General features: G+C 39.6%; 1 protein-coding gene across 1 annotated transcript in view; it reads left to right on the forward strand.

The window, feature by feature from the left end:
* The window catches only part of LRRC73 (leucine rich repeat containing 73), a 374,871-nt gene that overhangs the window by 56,391 nt on the left and 294,234 nt on the right, over positions 1-24,246 (forward strand). The window contains exon 2 of the mRNA XM_044061041.1: positions 17,727-17,887. Within this exon, the coding sequence (XP_043916976.1) occupies positions 17,727-17,887 (161 nt within the window). The remainder of the gene's footprint in view (positions 1-17,726; positions 17,888-24,246) is intronic.

Genomic DNA, 24,246 nt, shown 5'->3' on the forward strand with positions numbered 1-24,246 from the left:
AATCTTGACAAAGATCCTTTTTTTAATCATTTGCAAGAGTCAAGTTTCTAATCTATGCACTCTCATTTTCATTGTTAAGTGCAAACTTTAAAATAAGCTGTCCTCCCAGGGGTCTATGTCAGATGATCGCGTTTTCAGAAACTCGAAATTCATACAGTTGAGAGCATATGATCGTTTTTTTTGAAAAATTGAACATAAAACCCCCCCCCAAAAAACACAAAAATCTAACTTTTTTTAATGTTTTTGTAGGGGGGCAATCCCCCTGCAACCCTGCACCCACTGCAAATTATATATTCTAACTCCAAGATTGAACTACAGTGAGGAAAAGGGTACATTTCTCGATACACACTGTACCGCAATCTCCATTCAAAAGTTTTGTATTTTCAAAAACTCGATCATATGGTCTCGATCATATAAATTTCAAGTTTCTGAAAACTCGATCAACTGATAGGGATCCCCTCTCAAATATAACACCATAAATTGCACACTTACTACATAATATGCTTCATGAAAAAATACATTTACAAGCATGCATTGAAATTTTTGAAGTGTATAAAACATTACTATCTTTTTTGCAAAGGGAATTCTTCCCACATGGAAGTAGCTTACCAGTCATAGCACCCTTACATATAGCATCAAATTCAAAACACCAACATATATACAGCCTGCTGAATGGATTTTCTCAGCCACAGCCTAAGGAATCTTAACAACCTTATCTAGCAGAAAGAAACCATTGAAGATCACCTTTCTTACCAGACATAATGGAATGACTTTTTGAATTGAGGCTATGGGATTTAAGCTAATGTACAGTCATCTCAAACAGGGCATCATAATTTTTTAGTAATAATTTCAGACTCTTAAATATAGTTTTCTTGGAACTTCAAAATGTTTATGCAAGGTAGGGTATGGGAAGAAAAAAGTGGAAAAAATTACACAGATAGAAAGCTCATGACACAATTGCTGCATCCAGAAAGCTGTTCAGTGTTCTGCCATCAACAGCATGAAAGCAAAGTCATATATTTAATGGACCCACACATATCCCATTCAAATCTCCTTTGGTTTCCATTTCACTGTCGCTTTCATCAAATTCAAAGACTATAAAAAAGGCGGGGGCTATTGTTTTGGTCAAACTGATTTTTTTTTTAAGAAATGTCATGAAAGAGGAATTCACTGAATTAACACTTCTACTAACCAAATGTAAAAGAAAAAGTGGCAGTATTATCTTTATTTTTCTCTAAATCTGGGTCTTTAATGTCATTATTTGAGCTTTCAGAGGCAGTAGCAAATTATGACATACTGTCTATTTTTCTTTACTTCAGACTGTTCACTGACATATTGCATATATAAGCAACACAACAATAAAGCAGAAGACTTAAATTAAGGACACAGTTTGCTTCCTGCCAACAGAATGTTTTACAACACATTTCAACTTCAGAAAGAAATCATCTCTACATATACTTTGGAAAAGACAAACATGCACAGCCAGAATCCATCTAAAAGTTAAAGAAACAACTTGAAACTGGAAACAGTGCAATGTTCCGTTTGTCCGTTCAAAGAAACACAATAGATCACCAAGCAGACCTGTAAATTCTTATTCACTTCTGAATATCTCTATGCTTTGTTTGAGATATATAACCAATGCAGCATCTGAGATGACAAAATGCCTGAAAACTTAGACTGACATCTCCTATTAAAAACATACATTCTAGAGGTCTATTTATAAGTATTATATTATCAGAGCACAACTACCAAAACACAATGGCTTTGCTATTGGACCAAGGCAGAATACTAGTACCATCATCATCAGATTGTGCCAACGTTCTGAAGCAAATGCATAAAGGACACAACATACTTACATCTATTCTGCACCCATCCTTCACTCTGTACTTTCTTCTTCTTCTTTCTACTTCTTCCTTCTTCTTCTTCCTTCTTTCTTCTGCTCTTCTTCCGCTGCCCAAAGTAAACGATAATAAATCCACAAAAAAAAAAAAACGATTCCGAAAATAGAAATAAAAAAAAAATACAATGATGATCACAAAATTAAAGCTGAAGCTCGATTCCTAAGCTAAGCCAAACTGAACTGACTGATTCTCGCTCTCTTCCCAGCACATAAAGCCCAGGAAGAGAGCGACAACCAATCAGCAGCATTTAGGCTTTAGCCCAGCAGGCACGTCATGACGTCGCAGTCCGATCCCCTTCCAAGTCTATGCGGTTTGGAACCGCTGCCGCATAGACTTTTGGGCATCACAATGATGCCTTAACTGCTCCGCCGGGCTGCAATGAAAACAAAAAAAAACTGCTTACAACCGCGGGTAAGGTGCGCAATGCACATGCGCATACTTTCGAATCGCGCATGCGCATACTTTCGAGTCGCGAACTCGAAATTAAACTACAAAAAAAAAGATTTCTTTTTTTTTTATACATTAAATTAAAAAATTAACAAGACGGTGACCAAAACAACTGAGGGGGCTGCAGACCGGCAGTCCGATGCCACGAGCCGCCCCTGTCTAAAGGAAAAATAAGAGAGTATTTGGATAATATGCATAAGTGTGGAAAAGGCTGCTGTTGAGCAATTATTTTTAGATGACAATACTGACCACAAAAATGTTTAGCACAACAACTTAGGTAGCAGAAAGTAAAAAGTGTTTTTTCCAAAAGTAGGAAGTCTATGACAGAAAAATAATCCGAGATCCTATAAAGGTATTAATAGATTTTTTGGAAATGTTATGAAAATTTGTATAAAACAAAGGAATATGGAAACAAATAAAAGGCACATGTAGAGATATTCTTAAAATACTTAATTATGCCAGGGTTAGAGGTAAATTAGGCTTGACAGTTAATAGCTAAATATGAAGAGATGAGATAAAAGTGGTGATGTGTAATCAGTCAGAATGATACACTGGAAAATATTAAGGTACAACCCAACAACCTAATAAAGGGCGATTTCAAATACCCCACCATTAACTCCTTTGCTCAACGTTTTCTGGAATTCATAAATTCCAACGCCTTGGATCAACTTATCCACACCCACACCAGGGGCAGCAATGTCCTAAACCTGGTCATTACCAACATGAGCGACCAGTGTTCCACACCAGAGGTCAATTCCTCCTTGATCATATCTGACCACAAGCTAATCACCCTAGACATCCACATCCCACCCCCACCCCCATTAGGGAAACCACAGTAAAAATTTCTCCAAAGCCAACTTTACGCTTCTTAAGACAGAAGTGGCAAACTTCACAACACCCATGCAGACGGACAATAGAGGTACGACTGCTGAATCCCACACAAATGCAATTTATAAGCACTTACATGAGTGCATGGATCATGCTATCCCTAACAGAACCAAGATGCTATCCTCCAAAAAAAGGAAGCCAATCTGGTGTTCCCCTGCCAGAAACAAACTCTACAACAGAAGAAAGAAACTGTTGCAAAAAAGAGTAAAATCCCATAATTGGAGGAACTCCCTGGTAAGCCTCAGTAAGAAGCTGAGATCCCTCATAAAATCCTCCAAAGCTAGTTACGAAAACAAAATTGCCACTGATTCTAAAGACAACCACAAAGCATTCTATAGCTATGTCAAGAATCTCAATGGCAACACTCAGATCTGCTCTGAGTTACAGCACAATGGCACTAAATATACAGAACCAACTGATATTGCCAACATCCTGGCAGGTTCAGTGCTAACATTAACCCCCTCTCACCTCCTAAAGGGCCCATCTCTATATCGGAAGAATGCAATGTACCTGTAATCACGGCTGCACAGATAAAAAACACACTCTCCAAAGCCAAGAACACAACATCCATGGGACCTGACAACATCCCAGGCTGTGTTCTATACGAACTACAGAATGAACTGGCAACCCACCTAAGCACCATGTTCGGTCATAGCCTCACCTCAGGCTTTGTGCCCACTGAATGGTGCACAGTGACGGTTATCCCACTCCACAAAGGGGGAGCCACCACTGACCCTGGGAACTACCACCCCATTAGCTAACAAGCCTGGTCTGCAAGGCCATGGAATGTATCATCATGGAACTTATAACACCACCCAGTTAGGGTTTGTAAAAGGCAGATCATGTCTCCTGAACCTGATAGACTTCTTTGAAGCAGTCACCAAAGCCGTAGATGAGGGTAAGGTGGTTCAGACAGCCTATTGAGATCTCGCCAAGGCTTTTGACACCATCTCCACTCTGGAATTATAGATAAACTCACTAAACTAGGTATAAATCCCTATATCACAAGATGGGTTGCCAACTGGCTCATGACAGAACCCACACTGTGAAAGTAGCAGACTCCAAATCCAACTTCAGACTGGTGACAAGTGGACTACCACAGGGTTCAGTCCTGGGTCCTCTCCTGTTTGGTATCTACTTTTCTGAAGTACTGGCTAACAAAGTTCACAGATGACTGCAAACTAGGAGCCATAAAACTCCTAACAATGTGGACATCCTACAAAAGGGCCTCACTGAGACAGATGCCTGGTGTCAAAGCCATGGCCTCAAGCTCCATGCCAAAAAGTGCATTGTCATCCCCTTTGGTAAAAACTCTGTACCCATGAGCTATCACATAGGTGGTAGTCTACTTAACACCAAAAGTGTGATAAGAGACCTTGGGAGACATGTGGACAGTAGTCTCTCCTTTGATCACATCGCCACAGTAGTCAGGAAATCCTTCTGCGTGGCACACCTCATCACAAAAGGTTTCTCATCCAGGAAAAAAGAGGTCATTGTTCCCCTCTACTCATCACTTATTAGACCCATTATAGAGTACAACGCCCCTTTTGGTATGTACCTCACAAGACTTCTACAACAACTGGTTAAGGCCGCAGAAATACCTCACAAAGAGGATTACCGGCCTCAAACAGATGCCCTATGCAGACAGTCTCAAAAAAACTCCAGCTTTACTCCGTCGCATATCGCCTACTCAGAGGCGATCTCTGCCCAACATACAAAGCTATGTCAAACCCAGAGCTTTTGGACATGCTCCACTTAAAGAAATCCCAATCCCTCCTAGCTACACGCTCTAGGGACCTAAACTTGGTCACCACAATAAACAGAACCATGCTGGAGGGATAGATTCCTGTCCCAGGGACTTCCCATATTCTGGAACAAACTACACAAAAGTAGTTCAGCAGTGCCCATGATAAGATTAAGTATTTAGGTTTATGGATTAAAAACGATTCTGTTATGCCAGCTATGTGGGAAGTGACTAAACAAAACATAATTCAAAAACTGAGAAACTGGAAGGCCTTGATTATGGAAAGTAAGACACAAGCGATTAAAATGTTTTTAGTCCCTGTAGTTTTTTATACATATCAGGCATATTTTTATCCATCATAGAAGTTGCGGATAATAATTAATAGAGCTGGGACATCAAGATGGCTGCACATTGAGTAACTGCTTAATTCTAGTTCTCCCAGTGTGAAAACAGAAACTTAGCTGAGAAAGCTAGTGGACCTATACTTCTGAGTTAATTTCAGTAACTGGCTAGTAAGTGCACTTTCTGCATGCCAGTAAAAAAAGAAATGCAGAGGACCGGAAGGAAAATCTGCTACAAAAGGTGAGGAAAAACACTGACTGGGAAAAGTACTGCAGCTGTTCAGCAGAAAGTATTGCAAGTTCCAGATTATGACTTCCAGTAACCTAGAGGAAAGTATAAGATAACTAGACACACACACCTGGCATGTGTTTATATTCCACCTAAAACTGCTATAATGGTGTTTAAGAAAATTCTGGGAGAAATAACCCGCTTTCAGCAAGGAATATTACTTAGAGGTGGGGACTGGAATTTGATTTGCAATAACGAAGATATGTCTGGGGGACCCAGAAGGGAAAATATAACAAAAGAGGGTAGATTTTTTGAACTTTATGAAAATATTTGTCAAGGAAGATGTGAATTTAGTAGTAGGTGTTCAGAGTGAATTTATATATTCTCCAAGGTACAACTGGGCTAGGCTAGTCAGAATTTATGTTTCACATTAACGGGCACATTTAATTGAAGGTCTTGATATGCACCCAGTAACTATTTCAAATCATGAGCCAATAATAAGGTAACAAAATAAAAATGAGACACTGGTGCCTTCTCACCTATCTGTTGAAAAGAGAAATTTAAGGAATGGGTAGTTGAAATTATTCAGGAGCTATTAGAGAAGATAGAAATTTCTTCTGAAAATATAGCTATGGAGTTGGATAAAATTAAAGTGGAATTTAAAAAATTGGGTGGAAATAAAAAAAAAAAAAAAAAAAAAGGGAGATATGGTTAAGAAGTAACAAGAATTATTTAGAGGGACTGACAATTGTTAAAGTATTGCAAAATAGGAGAATCACACAGAACAAGAAGAGGAGTAACTGCAGAATGCTAAACAGAAGATAAGGATTACCTTGATAGTATGCATGAGTTTAGAAAGACAGCTGTTTTTTGATAACTCCAGAGCACAAAAATGTTTAGCACAATGACTCAGGCAGCAGAAAGAAAGGGCTGTCACCAAGTTTAGGGAGCCTATAACAAGGAAAATAACCAGAGATCCTGTAGAAATATTAGAAATGTTTCGGAAATTCTGTGATAGTCTGTATAAAGCAGAGAAATATAGAAATCAAGAAAAGATACAAATGAAAATGTTTATGGAAGAATTAAATATGCCAAGAGTAGACAAGGCTCAGTTACTAGCAAGATAGGACGAGCTGAGATAAAAATGGTGATTTACAACCAATCTACAGGAAAGTCCCCAGGAATAGATGGTATTCCTGTGGAAGTTTAGAAACAAGGAAGGAAAAAACTGATAAAGATGTAGAAGGTTGTGGTTAACAGTATTTTAAGAGGAGAAGTACTAACATCCTGAAAGAAAGTGGTGGTAGCTGTGATATCTAAAGAGGGTAAAGATCCATCAGACCCTGCTTCATACAGCACAATTTCAATAGTAAATTATGATTATAGTGTTTGTCTATAATGGCTAAAAGAATGGCAAAGGTGATGATAAAATTAATAGATATGGATCAGTGTGGTTTTATGGAGGGGATGCAAACATTCAACAACAAACATAACACTGATGATCCAGAGGAAAGCAGAATGTAAGAAAATACCACTCTTGTTGATGGGTCTTGATGCAGAGAAAGCATTTGACAGAGTAAGCTGGGATTTTGAGTAGAGTAATGGAAGCATTTGCATTCTGTGCTAAAATTATAAGGTCGATTTAGGAGGCTATATGAGGGATCAGGGTGAAAATTAAAGTGTGTGGATTCCTGTCTGATAATTTCTGCTTGAGCAGAGGAAACAGGCAGTAATGTCCTCTTTCCCCTTTTTTTGCATTATATTTAGAATCATTGGCAAAGAAAACAAGGGACTCAGAAATTCAAGGATATAATTGGTATGGTAGTCAAGAAAAGCTGGCTCTATTTGCAGATGATATTTTATACCTGATAAAACCAGAAAATGACATTACAGTGTTGTGGAACATTTTGAGACTATTTCAGATCCTTTCAGGATCAAAATTAATGAAACTAAAACGAAGGCAATAATGGTAGATTATGTACCCACACACAAATTGGTTCAGCAGTATCCATATTTATGGGGACATAATAAAATGAAGTATTTAGGAGTATGGATTAAAATGATTCAGGTGTGGCAGCTAAGGTGTGTGAGTAGGGACTAAAAGTAAAGTACAAAAACTGAGAAATTGAAAGATCTGTTATATGGATATAAGATAGAAACAATTAAGATGTTGTTAGCCCCTTTAGTCTTGTACATAGATCAGGCATATTTTATCAACCAGAGGAGAAGTTGTGGATACCAGTTAATTAAGAGCTGAAGGATTTTATCTGGGAGGGGATTATGGCAAGAGTCAAGTCGAATAACATGATTCTTCCAATAGAACAAGGTGGTTTGGGATTACCTGATTTGAAGGGGTATTTCAGAGCTACACAGTTAAGGCTCCTGTACATAGCACAAGCAGAAACCTGTAATTGAAAGTGGAAAGGGATGACGATGAAACCGGAGAGAAGCTAAAGAAACAAGGCGGGATTGGGGTTTTGTTTGCAGTTCTTTAAGGAGATTAACAATAATCATGCAGAATATTATATTCATAAAGTAGCAGAAAGTATTCTAAGAACTAAGCTAACACAGGAATGGAGAAAGGAGATCCTGCCATTAGGGATGACTGCAATTAAGGATACAGATAGTAGGCAAGAGGGGCTGAAATTTACTGGAGAAAACTGGCAAAGGAACCAAGGTATTGGGAGTAAATAACTAGAGAGGGCAAGGTAATAGAATGGGAAGAGGCCAAGAACCTATTTGGGCTGCAGGTTAGAGATCGCCTTCCCTGTCAAGGATTAATATCATAGTATAGGGAAAGAAAAAGAAATATGAGGATTTAAAATGAAAGACCAGGCCTGGTAGAGTTTTTAGTGGAATCTAGAGCAGAAGTTGCTGTTAAAAAAGGAATAATTAGTAGAGCATACAAAATATTGCATGATAACTATAAGAATCAGTCAGAGGATGTTAGAAAGGATTGAGAAGAGAGATTGGATATGCAATTCACAAAGAAACAATGGGGATATATGTTTTCCTTCCCAATATGCAAACAAATCTAGAAGAGTTAGGATTTTTGCTTGGAAATGTTTACATAGATATTTTTATATCCCAAGTAGACTCCAGAGAATTTTTCCTCAGGTAGACAGCAAATGTTGGAGGTGTGATGGGGAAGAAAGAGATAATTGAGAACATAATTTCTGGGACTGTAGAGTTGGCAGACTTTAACAATTCCCTGCAGACTACTCTATCAGAGATAGTGGGTGAGCAGATTGGTGTAACTAGGGAAATGATTTTTCTGAGCTGTGATATAGAATTGGTGTTGCCTAGACATAGCAAGGTCTTGCTGTGTAAAATTATGGTGGCTGCCAAAAAAACAATTACTAGAAAATGGAAATCAAAAGTCTACATCAACTAACTGTACTAGAAGAAGAGAATATGGTAACAGAAATAAAACAACTGGACTTTGATCTTTAGAAAAGGATAGGAGCAAATTACACAGGATAAAAATGGGAACTTTGGGGACAATACATAGAGGGGAGGAATGAGGTTTAAAAGAAGGCAGGATTTGAAGGAGCTATTTAATGTTTGACTTCACAGTGATTGGATACATAATGTTTTCAACTAAAATTATGTCAATACGGTCTGTGATTTAAAATATTTACAGCTGGGACTATGTCAGTATGGTTTGTTTTCATTTATATAAATGTCTGATTGCCTATGTCCTATGCTTCATGTTAAAAAAAATAGAGTTGAAGGAATTTATTTGGCAGGGACATAGGGCAAGAGTTAAGTGAGGTAAGTTGATTCTCTCAATAGATCAAGGTGGTTCCACTGTTTTCCCTTCTGTCTTTTTAATTGTCTACTAATGTTCTCCATTTGCTTCCACAGCCACTGTCTTGCTTTTACTCTTTTTTATTCCACATGCTTTCAGTTTTGCATTCCAGTCCTGTCATTTTGTTGAAATTCTGTTGAATGTTTTTCTTATAGTACCAGATAGTCTGCACATCAGATTTGCTGACCTGTCCCATCTGACCTGTTTGTTGATGTTGTTCATCAGTAGGAGCAGCAGTACACAAGCTGAGCCCTGATGTGCACCTACTCCCATGGGGAACCCCTGTTTGTCTGACACACTTTTCTTACTGGGTGCCTATACATAGCCTGGCCTAATTTTAAAAATGTTTCCATGACTTCAGACCACTACAATACTACCCAAAGAAACATGAATCATAATTTGAGTGTTAATTCAAATCTTTGCTAATATCTTGACGAACAATAGACAGATTATCTTGGGACAATGGGGAAAACAAGATGGCTTTGAAAGATTCGGTGACCCAAAAGCCAATTTCCACAGCCAGGATCTCCTCTATCTTTATCTGTTTAACTCCAGCCTGACACTTGACTTGGCATCCCACCTGACCCTAATATTTTTACCTTGCTGGTTGAGAGCCTACATAGCATATATGCATCTGTTTCAAGCTGAGCTTGGTTGGGCTGTGTGGATCACTCAGTTTCTTGTTCCTCTTCTCAAACCAGTGTACTCAGGGTGATCCTACAAGGAGTGCACGGGTTATGACGACATAGCTGTAAAAATAAGAGGGGCACTTGAGCTACTTTACCATGAGAGCGCCAGTATCCCAGGACAGGTTAGTGCAAGCTTCACTTTTCAAAATATTCAGCATACTGCTTTTCATTGAAATTAACTTTATTGATAGCAGGTTCACTGCAGTTAACACAAGTGTACTGCAGTGTTAAAAATGGAAACATCATCCCACACTAATCTCAAAACATTAAATGCTTAGCTCTTTATGCAAAGTACACCTTGAACAGGTTGCAGATATAATCACCCTGCATAGATAGAATCAGCATTTCAGTACTTGGAATGCTTGCTAGTGAAAACTGGAACATTTGTGCCATTAATGTACAAATTAAACATTCCACTATGAACAGCAACATAAATAACTGGCTATATTAAATGCAGGTTGCACAATGATTAGAAGGAGCCACAATGAATAAGGTAATTTCACCTTTGCATTTTGAAATTGAGAAATATCATGTTATTTAATCTGTTTTAGTGTTTTTGCTCACAGAAAAAAATATTTGAAGCAGGATAGTCTACTTCTGAATATTGTGTGTGTGTTTTGGAATATACAAAACAATGTGGTGTAGTATATACACAAATGCCCAAATCTTCTGGTATAACTGATAACATAGGAACCCTTTACTAGACCAGTCTGCTGTCATAGGAGAGATTATGATTGTGATTACTTTTGACTAACATTTGGGCACATTTAGAGTTAGAGTGGGGGGATTGATTGGCTAGTACAACTTCTCCTTTCATATGGACAGGTTCTGGTACTGAGCACAACTTGCCTGTTACATTGAGGAAACAACAGGCAAGGTTTTATATGGCTTTTAATGTGTTTTAATTAGTGTGCAGATACCTGTAGGAAATGAGCAAGACATGGACAAGAGTCATGGCTCTCAACCTATCTTCACCCATATGTGGGGCACTGCCTCTCGTAGTATGCAATAAATGTGCAAAATATGGAACACACATTAACAGCTTGCTAACAACTTCAACTAGAAAGCTTCTGTGATGGTTAAAATGTGTTAGTTTATACTTTTTATAAAATGTTCTTGACATCGCTACATACCTGAGACCCCTTGGCTTCACTTTCCAGTCCCAATAAGGTTATGCTTAAATAAAATAATCTGTCCAAGAACTACAGTGTGATGGCTTTTTGCAGTCTGTTCTACCTTCTGCAGGATGGGAAAAGTACAGCTGTGTGAAATCTTAACATAACAGTAGATGATGAACTCTTTACTGTTGCAATATTCTTTATTACGGGATTTCCCGCATAGAGCAGTCTGTTCGGCCAGTCTATTAAAGCGTCATGATCTTGTATGAGCCATACATCACATATATGCTCCTCGCACAAAATGTAGGGCTTAAACGTGACATACGGATGCAGTTACCCAGAGCTGAATTGCCCCATCAAGGAACAGTCTCCATAGGACAAAGGAGTCCACACACATCCAGAAGGAGAAAATGCAGAAGAAAAAAGGAAGACCCTCAGCTAGAATGGAATTCAAAAAAAAAAAAAAAACATTGGGGGTAGGAGGGAAGGTGCAAATACTGCAGCAGTGAAGTGAAAGACCTCTACTGTTGTGGTAAGGTTTTACACAATTGCATTATGTCCTTCTATATCACTGTTGAAGTATTCTTTACTATAGGGAGAGTAAAAATGCTCAAGAAACAGAATGGAAGGTGGAAGGCTAAGAAGAACCTGCAGGTAGAAGCAGCTTCACAGCCACCATCCCTTCAGTTGGAATAAGCACTAATGTCCAAGCCTACACCAAAAAAGTAAATGACCACCTACATAGCTGCATGGACTCAGCAATACCTGACAGGACCAAATCTTCTTCCTCAAGGAAGGGTATACCTGTCTGGTAGACAGCAGGAATAAACAGACTCTATAATTAAAGGAAAAAATTGCTGTCCAGGACCAAGAAAGAGCAGGTGCCAAGTTGTAAGCAATCTCTCCTTTGTCTGAACAAGCAAATAAGGTCACTGGTGAAATTCTCTAAAGCTAACTTGAGTCCAAATTAGCCATATCCAGTAAGGGCAATTACAAGGCCGCCTTCGCATACGTCCGCAATCTCAAAGGTAACTCCCAAATCTGCTGTGAATTGGTGGTCAAGAATACCACATACACAAATGCCATAGATATAGCCAACCTGCTGGCAGACGCCCTAGATATAGCCAACCTGCTGGCAGACAAGTTCAGTGAAGACTTCACCCCCTGTCTCCCCCCATCAGTAAACCAGGACATCCCCAGCACCTGCCCCCCCTCCCCTCATCACCAGGGAGCAGGTCATCAATGCCCTCTCAGTCAAAAAATACAGCCTTCATGGAACCCGACAACATCCATGGCTGTGTCCTACATGAACTCAGGCAAGAGCTCTCAGTACCACTAGGCACCCTATTACTATTACCTATTACTAGACACCAATAGGTACTCTAAAGCCTGTGCACTGGCTTCGTCACAGCAGAATGGAAGATTGCCACGGTCATCCCTTTACACAAAGGTGGAGCGTCCACTGACCCAGGCAATTTTAGGCCCATCAGCCTAACTAGCCTTGTCTGCAAGGCCATGGAATGCATTACTATGAACCTTATATAAAAGGGCATTGGCAACCTCCAAACGCTTGATCACATGCAGTTTGGTTTTGTGATAGGGAGATCATGCCTATTAAACTTGTTTGCCTTCTTTGAAACAGTGACCAAAGCCATGGATGAGGGGAAGACTGTGCACACCACCTACCTTTACGTAGCCAAAGCCTTTGAGACTATTCCCCACTCAGGCATAATAGATAAACTGTCTCCACTAGGCATCAATCTGTATGTTACCAGATGGGTAGCTAACTGGCTCACTGATAATCAAAATAGGGGAGACCACTCTAGTAGTAGACCTATAGCAAGCAGCGTTCCCCAAGGATCGGTCTTTGGGCCTCTACTGTGAGGGATATACTTTTCTGAGGTGCAAGCCAAAACCATTGATCTGTGGCTGACCAAGTGTGCAGATGACTGCAAGCCGGGCACTGTCATAAATTCCCCTAGTGATGTGAGGGCCTCATCAAAGCTAATGACTGGTGCCAGAAGCATGGCCTCAAACTGAATGTCAAGAAATGCATCATTATCCCCTCTGGGGAAACCGGCATTCCTACTAATTATCACATTAATAACAATGTACTAAGCACGCAGTCAGTTGTGAGGGACTTGGGCACCCAGGGTGATAGCAACCTGGCTCTTGACCACCACATTGCCTTCATTGTACGGAAGGCTTTCTACATGGCCCGCCTCATAAGCAAGGGTATTTCATCCAGGAAGAAGGAGATCATAACATCCCTGTACTCCTCCCTTATCAGACGTATTATCAAGTACAGTGCCTCATTCTGCATGTACCTTGCCAAGCACATGCAGCAGTTGGAGAGACCACAGAGGTTTCTGACCAGGAAAATCCAGTGTCTCAAACACCTATCCTGTACAGATAGGCTAAAAGCCCTGTTCCTCTACTGAGTCTTGTACAGACTGCTCAGACATGATCTGTGTCTGGCATACAAGGCCATCTCAGACTCCGCCTTGATGGAGTTGTTGCATATCCGTAAGTCAAACTCCACTCGCACATCTGTTGCATATCCGTAAGTCAAACTCCACTCGCACAACCCGAATGCAAGACTTCAACCTAGTCTATAACATTAATAGAACTTGTTGGCAGGATAGATTTGTGTCCCAATGACTCCCCCAGTAGTGGAATAAACTCCCTCCTCATGTCAAGCAGAGTACCTCACTAGCCCTCTTTAAGAGGAACCTGGATGACTGGATGGGAAACAGAAAATATACCCCTGGGATCCCACCTGTGTCCCTGCTGGACAGGGAAACAGGTGCTGACTTGGTGGGAACATGGGTGAAATTCTTGTCTAGGCTTATAAGGGCCTCTGGGCCAATAGCCTAGTATCATCCTATGTACCTATGAACCAGACTGGCAGCCACACATACCAACTTGAGATAACCTAAAAGAAAGATTTTGCATGCTAAGAAGCATGATACAGCCTGTGGTTCTGTTAAGTGCTGTCTGGCTTTGTATTATCTTTATAGCTCTCTCAGCTGTAAAAACACTTGAATGCTTTCAGAAAACATTTTTGCCAACCCATTTCTCTTTATCACATTGTCTGCTAGAGACATGAGAACCAGACACACAACTGTTTACTAGAAAAAAGCCTTATAATATTCTTTTTCATTTACTTGCTTACTCTTAAAACTTGCTACTAGGTTAAGCTAATGTCCTTAACTCAGTCATTCCCCAATGCAAAAATGAGGAAAAAGCACACTGATTTTGCTTTTGTTCTCTTTTAACCTGATTTTTTACATTGCAGTGCCTCCAATTTTTAAAACTGAAGAAGAAGAAAGCGAGAAGAAGGGAGAAAGAAAAAAGAAAGAAAAAGCAAGAGTACCTGTTTACATTAGTATCCCATTATGCTTAAAATAACTGACAAAACTTTACTTTATACATGCAAAGAAAAGTATGTACTATTTAAATAGTACTATTAAAAATGTGCTTTACTTGCAGTTAACTTTCTCTCTCCTATTTCCCTTTCCTGAGTGTTTCTCCAAACATTAATGACATCAAGTAGGACATACATTTGAGTCCTCTACAAAGTCCAAAAAAGTCCAATATTTCCAGATCTTCTTGTTCTGTTTCCCAAATATAATTATTGCTTTGTAATCCCACGTAAAATAACTGACAAAACTTTACTTTATAACATGCAAAGAAAAGTATGCACTATTTAAATAGTACTATTAAAAAAATGTGCTTTACTTGCAGTTAACTTTCTCTCTCCTATTCCTCTTTCCTGAGTGTTTCTCCAAACGTTAATGACATAAAGTAGGACATACATTTAAGTCCTCTACAAAGTCCAAAAAAGTCCAATATTTCCAGATTTTCTTGTTCTGTTTTGTTTCCCAAATATAATTATTGCTTTGTAATCCTACATTTGTCTATGTCCAAGTTACAGATTTTATTCTCTAAACATTAATGACATGAAGTAGGGTATATGCTTTAGAGTCCCCTGCAAGTTGAGTAAAGTCCAAGAAAGTCCAATATTTCCAGATTTTCTTGTTATATTCTTCTTCATCTCTCATACATTATATCTGCTTTATTTCCAATGTATTGCTGATTCCTATAGTCAACTCTTGTGCTCCCCCCATGCATATTCCATTGAAACACTGGAAAAGGTTTCACTGACACAGTCCTGTGGTCTTTATTACCAGAAGAACAAGAAACAGAATCTCCTTCTGTTCCATGGCTCACTTTTTATTAGACTTTTGTATTTCTTCCTTAGCATATACTTAATCAAAAAAAAAAAGGATTTTGTTCTTCCAGGGAAAATTATTTTGAAGATGGCTGGGTACAGCAGTTTCAATCTCATGTCTGCTTCTCAACATTCCCTGAATAATGGAATAAATTCACTCCTCTTCTGCCTAGTGTACAATGAGTAGTCATTCTCCACAAACACTCTGCTGTCTCCACTTTTAGTATTTTGTACTTATGCCACAGTTTTGTCAGAATCAACTCCTTCTGCTGGCAAGATTGCATCTTTACTATTTAAGGTCTAGGTTGTTTTCTCCTAGCCAGGTTTGGAGCATACACATGATGTGCCCTTTCAGTTAACAGTTCCTGTAGTGGAATACCAGTCCAAGTGCTTATTTATGCTTTCATAAAATTAATACTGTCTGTTTCTTCCAGCTTCTCAGGTACAGCAGAAAATCTCAGGTTTTCCTTGTGTGTTCTGTCCTCTAATTCTATTATTTTTTTGAAACATGTCTTCTTGTGCAGTCTCCTATTCAGCCAGCTTTTTCTTCATTTTGACCTTTGAGTTTTGGAGTTTTATCACCTTATCTAAGTATCTGTTTAAAGCTTCTTCCATTTCTTCCAGCCTTTTATTGTTTCAGATGATATACTCCATCAGTGCTTCATTTATGTTAGTCAGGTCTGTGTACAGTTGTTTTGTACATTTCTCTAGGTTACTGGAAGTCATGTCTGTAGCTTGCACTGCTTTTTGCTGAACAGCTGCCATACTTTTCCCAGTCAGTGTTTTTTTCATTGCCTTTTGTAGCTGATTTTCCTTCAGGTTTTCTGTATTTCTTTTTTCCTGGCATCCAGGCAGTGCACTTACTAGCTAGTTATTGAAATTTACCCAGAAATCTAGGTCTACTGACTTTCTCTGCTAAGTTTCTGTTTTCACAGGGAGAGAGCTAGAATTAAGCTGTTACTCAATGTGCAGCCATTTTGGAATTCTCAAAACATGCTTTTCCTTTTGTCTTTTCTTGGAAGGGACATCAGCTATAACAAATATTGGAGGTTCGACCTGTGGTGAGATTCAATAAAAGTATCCTCAACCTCCTCCCTGAACAATATCTGTGAAATCCTTTTAGAACCCTCTGAGATAATCAATCGTAATCCCCCCTTGACTTTCGGAGCAGATGCCTGTAAAGTCTCAGAGGACGTGCAAAAAGACGGATCCATGCTGGCCTCCAATGGGGTTGTGGCATAAGAATCCTGTGTGGACGCCGAATGGCCTGCATAGCTGTTACCCACATTTAGGGGTTCAGGCGTGCAGAGCGGTTAGCCACATTTAGGGGGACAGGCCTGAAGAGCTGTTACCCACATTTAGGGGGACATCTGGTGGAGGGTGGACAGCTAAAGACTCCAGCCTAGACTTCTTGGCTTTCTTACCTAGCTGGAGTATCTCGGGGGTAATGGATTCCGCCATGCTACCCTGGGCTAACTGTTTAAGCCATTGGTTTTCAAGATAAATGGCCAGGGAAGACAAATGACTTCTGAGTGTCTAAGGCATAAACTCCTTACAGATACTACAAGAAGCATGGTTGTGGGAATCACCCAAACAAAAGAGACACTGTTTGTTATGATCCTTATGGGGAATCTGCCTCCCACACTGATGTTTCCCTTCTTGGATGACATGATTTCCCTTCCCATGACATGAGCTTTAGATAAGCAAAATAAAATACAAGACCAAAGAAAAGGAAAAAAATACAACCCCAAAGGGGCACTTATCTGATAGCTAGGTGTTCAGGACAGCAACAAGACTTTCAGACCAGTGAACGATAATGGTGTTCAGACTGCTGGCAAAGAAGTTTTTGGTAGCTGCACCCGTGCATCACTTTTATGCCTCATGTCCTGTGTGAGGAGCAGATATGTGATGCACAGTGCATACAGGACCATAAGGCTTTGATATACTGGCCAAATGTCGGGCTGCCCTAGACAAAGATCCCTATAGTAAAGAATATTGCACCTGTGATACAGAAGGACTTCAAATGTGTCAGTCATAGAAGGATTAGTAGTATGTCACTGAGCCTGGGGTCAGAGGGCAGAGCTACTGTCACTTTAGGCCACGAATGTTAACAGATGCAGTATCAAGTAGACAGGTGATAAATAGCTGTCCTGAGAAGCTGACTGCCTGATATATCCAGTAATCTGTTTAGGTTCACATCAGCAATTTGTCATATTATAGAAGACTGAAGTAAAGTGTTTTTTGTGCAGCATTTTTGAACAGTAATAAAAATAATTTCTAAACCTTTTTTGTTCATTTGTTTTTCCAAATTTATCTTATGTTAGCCTCCATGGAAGTCCACTGACAGATGCAGGGCTAGTATTCTTGAACCCAGCACTAGCCACACATCCATCATTGGTTTCACTTGACCTTGGAGACTGCATGTTGGGAGATGAAGGGATTAACCTTATTTGTGGTTTGTTACCACCAGAAGGTGCAAAATCAGGTAAGGTAACAAGTGGGAGGCATACTGAAACAGTAACAGTGTAATGTGTTATACTGACATATTTAGTAAAATGTTATATTTGATTTATTGTTTAAAAGGTCAGTAGTATATAGCTGGCATAAATGTATGTAGCTCTTCAGAGAAATTCAATTATTTTGTTCTAAATATTTTGTCAGAACAGACCTTACCATATAAGGTGAGTATTGATGTTTCCTCTTTTGTTATTCCCAGTTTTTTCCAAAGTTTTTTTCTCTTTTCCCCCCATCTGGGAGCACACGTGCTTCCTGTGGTGCAAGCTATGACATCACACATGAGTCAAAGGGAGCAATTCTACTAATCCCCTATTCCCCTCAATCAACTTCTGCTGCTTCCTTTGGATCACAGTCGTAAAGCTCATGAGGTTCCAGTGTTCTGTTCCTATATCGCTGAAGCATTCCGGATGTGCTGAAGTCACCAGATTAAGACCCAAGACCCACACCATCACTGTCCTACTGCATGAGAGATGAGGAGTGTGTGTTACTGCTTCAACCCAACCATCTGCAGATGAAGAAGGGGGAAGTTTGAGACCTTCCTCAATGCTCTGAAGTTGACAGAGGTTGAAATTATTTATTTTCAGGGATCACCAGGAGAATCCCAGCTTAATCCTAGGAACAACATGAGAGAAAGGTGAAACTGGAGGTCTGCTACTGTGCCATGCTCTTCCTTGTACGTATGCCCATGTGGTTGCTTTGTGGAATCATGATCACAGCCATTGTTGGCTAATGATAGGACCCTTGGAAAAGCTTTGAATGTCACCTGCTTTTCTTTGCTCTGTCTTCATGTAGCTGTCATTTTAGAGCAGTGACTTTTTATTATTTGTTTATTTATTTTTGTTTACTTGCTAGATACCCCGGACATAACACTGTATATTTTCAGGTATTTTTGTAGATAGTACACAGATTAGTAGATAGTCTGATATTTAGGACAACAATTTAGCACTGTGGTATGGAGGGTTTTTGAAGCCCTAACTATAACCCAGAAGACTTGGGTTCAAATAGTGGTCTTGGTGCTGTAGAAGTCAGCTTGCAGAGATAGGAATGAGCAGCTAATGCCTACTCAGTCACCCCTGAAGGAAAGTCCATAAGCACCAAGACATGCTTTGTTTAATTGAGGCCAGGGAGTAAGCACTAAGTACTAGGACCAGGTGTGTTCTTGGTGTTGCCAAACAGTGCATAACAATTCTAGCTGATTTTGGCATGTTTGGCACGTATGTGTCACTGGACTGGTGTTGCAGGCCCCACAACAGAGATGCATACATCAGTTACCAGTGGGTAACAAGGGTAATGTAAAGCAAGAAAACCTGATGGCGTCCAGCAGTAGAATAGTTGCTGGTTAATAGACAATGGGGATAAACTGATAAAAAAATATTTGGGACAATATTAATAGATGCCCCAGCGGACAGTCCAGATGTTGGATTTATATCAGCTGATCAACACCTGGTGGACCTGTCATTGTGGACACAGGAGTGCATTCTTGGGGTACATTCGCTGATCCCATTGCTAGAACATTTGTATGCCTTCCAAACCCCAGTACCAACTCCAGTAAGCATTTCCCTTGGTAGCATTGTCCTGTTGCTTTCTAGTGCTCACTTGTTGCACACTTGACCCAGCTTGTATCAGCCAGGTTCAGAACCAACCATGTTCTTGCCATTCCATTCTTGTTGTTTTAGGGAGATGCATAAAGATTTCCTAATGTTATTCTCCTATTTTCCACTCTATTTATTAATATAAATCTTCCCTGATGATCTACTTTCACATCTTCTATGTGCAAATGGACTCCTTTCCTTAGTAATGCAGTTTTCCTCCTTTCTAACCCCGCCACATACCACCCATCTCAAAAACCTTTAAGTAATTCTTCACTCTCCTGTTTATATAAATGTTGTCTCCTGCAATGTTAATACATCTTATCCTGATTTGTTTATATTTAGTTGTCTCTCTTCTCCCTGAAGTTCTTCCATTCTTTCTTTGACATCCCTGTTGTTGTTTTGCTTTTTGGACTGCAGTATATTCATTCCACCTACCATTTTTAGCAGCTTGTACATGTAACAGGAAAGTAAACCTTTTAATATGAATAAAAAAAAATCCAAACCCAAATCTCTATACATACACCTTTTCAACCCCTGTAGCAGTACAAACCTCTTCCTAATCATACAGCCTGTCATTACTCTGTGCTGGTGTTTTTGCATGCCAGACCTAATTCAGTTACACTTATCCCTGCTCCTCTCAGCCCTATTTTTGACATGATACTTCTTTCTGTCTCCTATTAAGTGTTTCAGAAATAATAGCCATGCCCTGAGATCTCTGTATTGCATTCACAAACTTTTAAATGTTTTGGTATTCTGTGACATTATTTTTCTATGATTAAAACAATACTTTACTACATTTAGCTTTACTTTCTTTCAGAATTCTCATTTAATATTACACCTTCAACCTCCCGACCATAATATTTTATAGTCACAGCTACTGTCTCATAGATATTAGTCTGCAGATGTCATACTGTCCAGCTTTCTGTGCACTCACTGCTCCTCTGCTTCCATTTCCTTCTGCTCTTGGAAGATCTCTTCCTTTTGTTGCATATTTGTCAGCATGCATTTCATCTTTTGGGTGCGTTTACATCCCTGTGTATTTATCTTGCAACTTTTGCCTTAAAACAGGGAAAGGCTTTACAGGCCACCTCTCCCTTCAGTCTTTCTCTTTGTGTGGTTCTATTTTTCTTATTTGCTGCTGGTATACTACTCATTCACAGAACTGCCCATATCACACTAGTTCCTCCAATGCCTCCTTGGGCTGATCAGATGTTTTTACTCCCAGTGGAAAAATATCCATAGAATAGCTGGATACACTAACCCAAGTCTAAGATCTGAATTTCTGCCTGTCCTGAAGCATGGAGTGAACGCATTCCTTCTCTTCTTGGTGACAGTAGAATAATCCTGATCGACAAATACCCATGTTTCACCTTCTCTGCCTGGTGACGGTGGAATAATCCCGATCGACAAATGCCTGTCTTTCACCTACTTTCAGAATTCTCCCTTTCTTCCAATGTTAACTTAAAATCTGTTCCTTAAGCATGTACAATTGTAATGTAATGACTATGGGATGAGGATACATAACCTTTATGCAGCTGGAGCTGGTCTGGAGCACCCTTTGTGCTCTCTCGATCACTTTGCTTTCTTGTTGAATACCTTTCCATTTAGGACTGTGCTGTACCTGGAATGCTTACAGTCTCCTTCCTCACTGCCTTCGGGCACATTGCTGAAACTTAGATTTTTCTCTCCTTTCCCTATTTTCAAGCTCAACAAGTTTTTCCTTTAGCTCCACTTGTGCCATTTCCATCTCTGCCAAGCACATCTCAAATTCATAGGACGCCATTTTGACACAATGTTAAAAATTGCAAAACTTCCAAATGACAGACTTCTGTCTGTAAGACCCCTGCTGCATTCTAGTCTCCTTCAAGTGACATCACTCCTGCCTCTCTTGTTCAAGTACTAGGTATGATGGTAGCCACAATCACTCTAGTGCCTTGTGCCAGATTTCTCATAAGAGTGTTATAGTGGACCTTCAGTATCCAATGCTGTCAGTTTCTACACCTTTTCTGTGTTCCCATGCATCTTTCAGCAGTCTGCAGATGACATGTATCTTAGTGGATACAGTCAGCCACTGTATCAGCAGGATTAGTCTTCACTCTACCCCTCCTGTCAGTCACATTCACTGCAAATGCTTCATGTCTGGGGGCTGGGCATTAAAAGGAGAGAACAGTCCAAGGGATGTGGGAAAGGCTCACCTTCACATCAATGTCCTGGATGTGAGAGTGGTCTTCCTAGCATTACAAGCTATAGAACATCCTCCTCCAGGGTGTGATCAGAATCCATACAAATTACATTCTCCTTTCTTTGGTTCTTCAATTTCTTGCAGCCTTATTTAACTCTGGCTCTAGTTATTTCACTGTCAAGATTCAGTTGTCAGCCATATCCAGCTTTCACCAAGTCTTCAATTTTGCATCCTTGTTTTCCCAAATAAGTTTACAAAGCCTTTCTAAAAGGGACCTTTCTATTAAGACCCTTCCATTAAAGACCCATCTACTACATGGGACTTGAATTTTGTTTTATAGACCCTCAGATGAGCCCTCTTCAAATCTGCCTCTTCTTGCAGTTAAAAACACTCTCCTAGAGAACTTTGTTACTAGTCACTGCAACTGTGGCTTGGAAGATTTCAGAATTACATGTTGTCTACTGCAGACCCCTATCTGTTTTTTCAAAAAGATATTCTGTCAGTCCTAATCCCTCCTTTTACCAAAGATCTCCTATGATTCAGTCTAGAGTCAGAATATCCACCCACCAGTGTTTTTTCCAGACATTCCAGTAAAGGTGAGTTTTTGCTTCACTCTTTGTATGTTCATAGACACCTTCACTTTTTGCTTACACCGTACTAAGAACCTCCGCAAGGACAATCAGTTATTTGTCTGTTACTCCCCTGCCAAGCTAGGGTCCAAGGTTTTCAAGATTACGCTGTCCATGTGGTTTTCAGATTGCATTATGTACATGTACTCTATTAACAGCAAAACCGTACTGTCGAAACCTAAGACACATTCTGCAAGGTCCATAACAACTGCCATGGCCTTTTTCAAAAATTCCTCAGCAACATATGTTCATAGGGTGTTACTAGGCTAACAGCACTAAGGCCCTTGCAAGCCTAGCCACACACCCCAAACCATTTGGGTCCCAAGTATCATGGGTGACAGTGGGGGGGAATGCTAGTGGGAACGTAACTAAGGATGTGGGGGGAGTGTTAGTTACGATAATACTTTTCTTATTGATGGCCTCTGACTATAAGGGACACAGGGGCCAAATTGAGGGTAAATTTATGATTTCCATTCCAGTTGTCAAGGCTTCAGTTGAACAGGGTCTGGGATGAACTCAGTTTTACATGGATGGGGGGAGCCTATCCGATAGTTTGGGGATCCTTTGGGACGCATATCTGTTTCTCTAGCATCTTCTCTTTATGTCACAAGCGAAGTTTAGATCCCTGGATCTAGTGTTTCTTGTGCTGTTTGTTTTATGCATGTGCATCAGATCTCTCTCAGCAGCCTGCAGGAGACTGAATGCAGAAACAGACCCTTTAAGTGATTAGTGTAAGACAGGATATTTATGTCCTAAATTCTCCTGGTGAGAAACCACTCTTGGTGTTCCATCTGTTGCAAGTATCTAGTTAGATACATGCCAAAGGAGGCATTGTATTTAATGATAGGCTGATATGGACTGGGTAGGGCGGTACTATAAATTCCTTGGATCTGGATGCCATACCCTTACCCTTTCATACTATCTTAGCTATGTGTTAGTCAAAGGCCAGATTGCTATCTACATACGTTCCCAGATTCCTTACTACTGGGTTGACTCTTGGGTGTTTTATCTTTGAAGTAAATAACTTGTGTTGACAGTTTCCCAAAGGGCATTATAATTAATTTTTTGGCATTAAGCTTTTAGCAGTTACTTTGGCATCGGTCATTTGTCTGTGTTAAAGCCTCTTGCAAGATGTTGGTGTCTTGGTGGGAGAATCTATAATAGTTCACAGTTTACAGTTATCTGGGAATTTGTGAGCCAGAGGCCTTGAATGTTAACCTCGACTTCCAAGAAATAGATGCCCAACAGGAGTGGATCCAGCAAAAAACAAAAAGACAGCTTGGAAACACCAAAACAAATTCTCTCAGTTTAATTCTCTTTCAGTTTAATGAAGCACTTTTCGTCTTGCACATATGGCAAGACTTCATCAGAAACTGAACAAACTTCAACACAAAAAATATATACACACCCTTTTGATCACATGACACTTCTAATTAAAATCTTGTGTCTTAAAGGCACATCCACATTATTGCTACTTAAAACATTTTATAAAAACAAATATGACTGACAATTTTTTAGAACATCTCAACCCTTCCCTCCTTCAGAATTTTTACCTGTGATGGTGGTAGAAATATATATACAAACATACATATACTAACAATACTATATCTCAAATTATTGTATTAACTCTCAAAATAAAATATTACTTAGTTAACTAAAGTCAGAAACTTACATATCCAAGTCAAAAGAAGTCCGATATCACAAATATGAACGCATTTTATAAAAATGCATGCACACATTAATGTTCAAGATTTTTCAACTTCAGTATACCGTTTAAAGATATTGTCTCATTCAAACCCGGGTAAAACATTGCCCCAGTGTGTATTTGCCAACTTAACTCGAGTTGCTCAAGTAAAAGTGTAAGCGGGCCCCCCCGACTATCATCAACAACTGAATCAATTGCTTTGAACAAAAATGAATGTTG

The sequence above is a fragment of the Protopterus annectens genome, chromosome 1.part0, assembly GCF_019279795.1.
Source record: "Protopterus annectens isolate FY-2018-M chromosome 1.part0, PAN1.0, whole genome shotgun sequence".
NCBI lineage: Eukaryota > Metazoa > Chordata > Ceratodontiformes > Protopteridae > Protopterus > Protopterus annectens.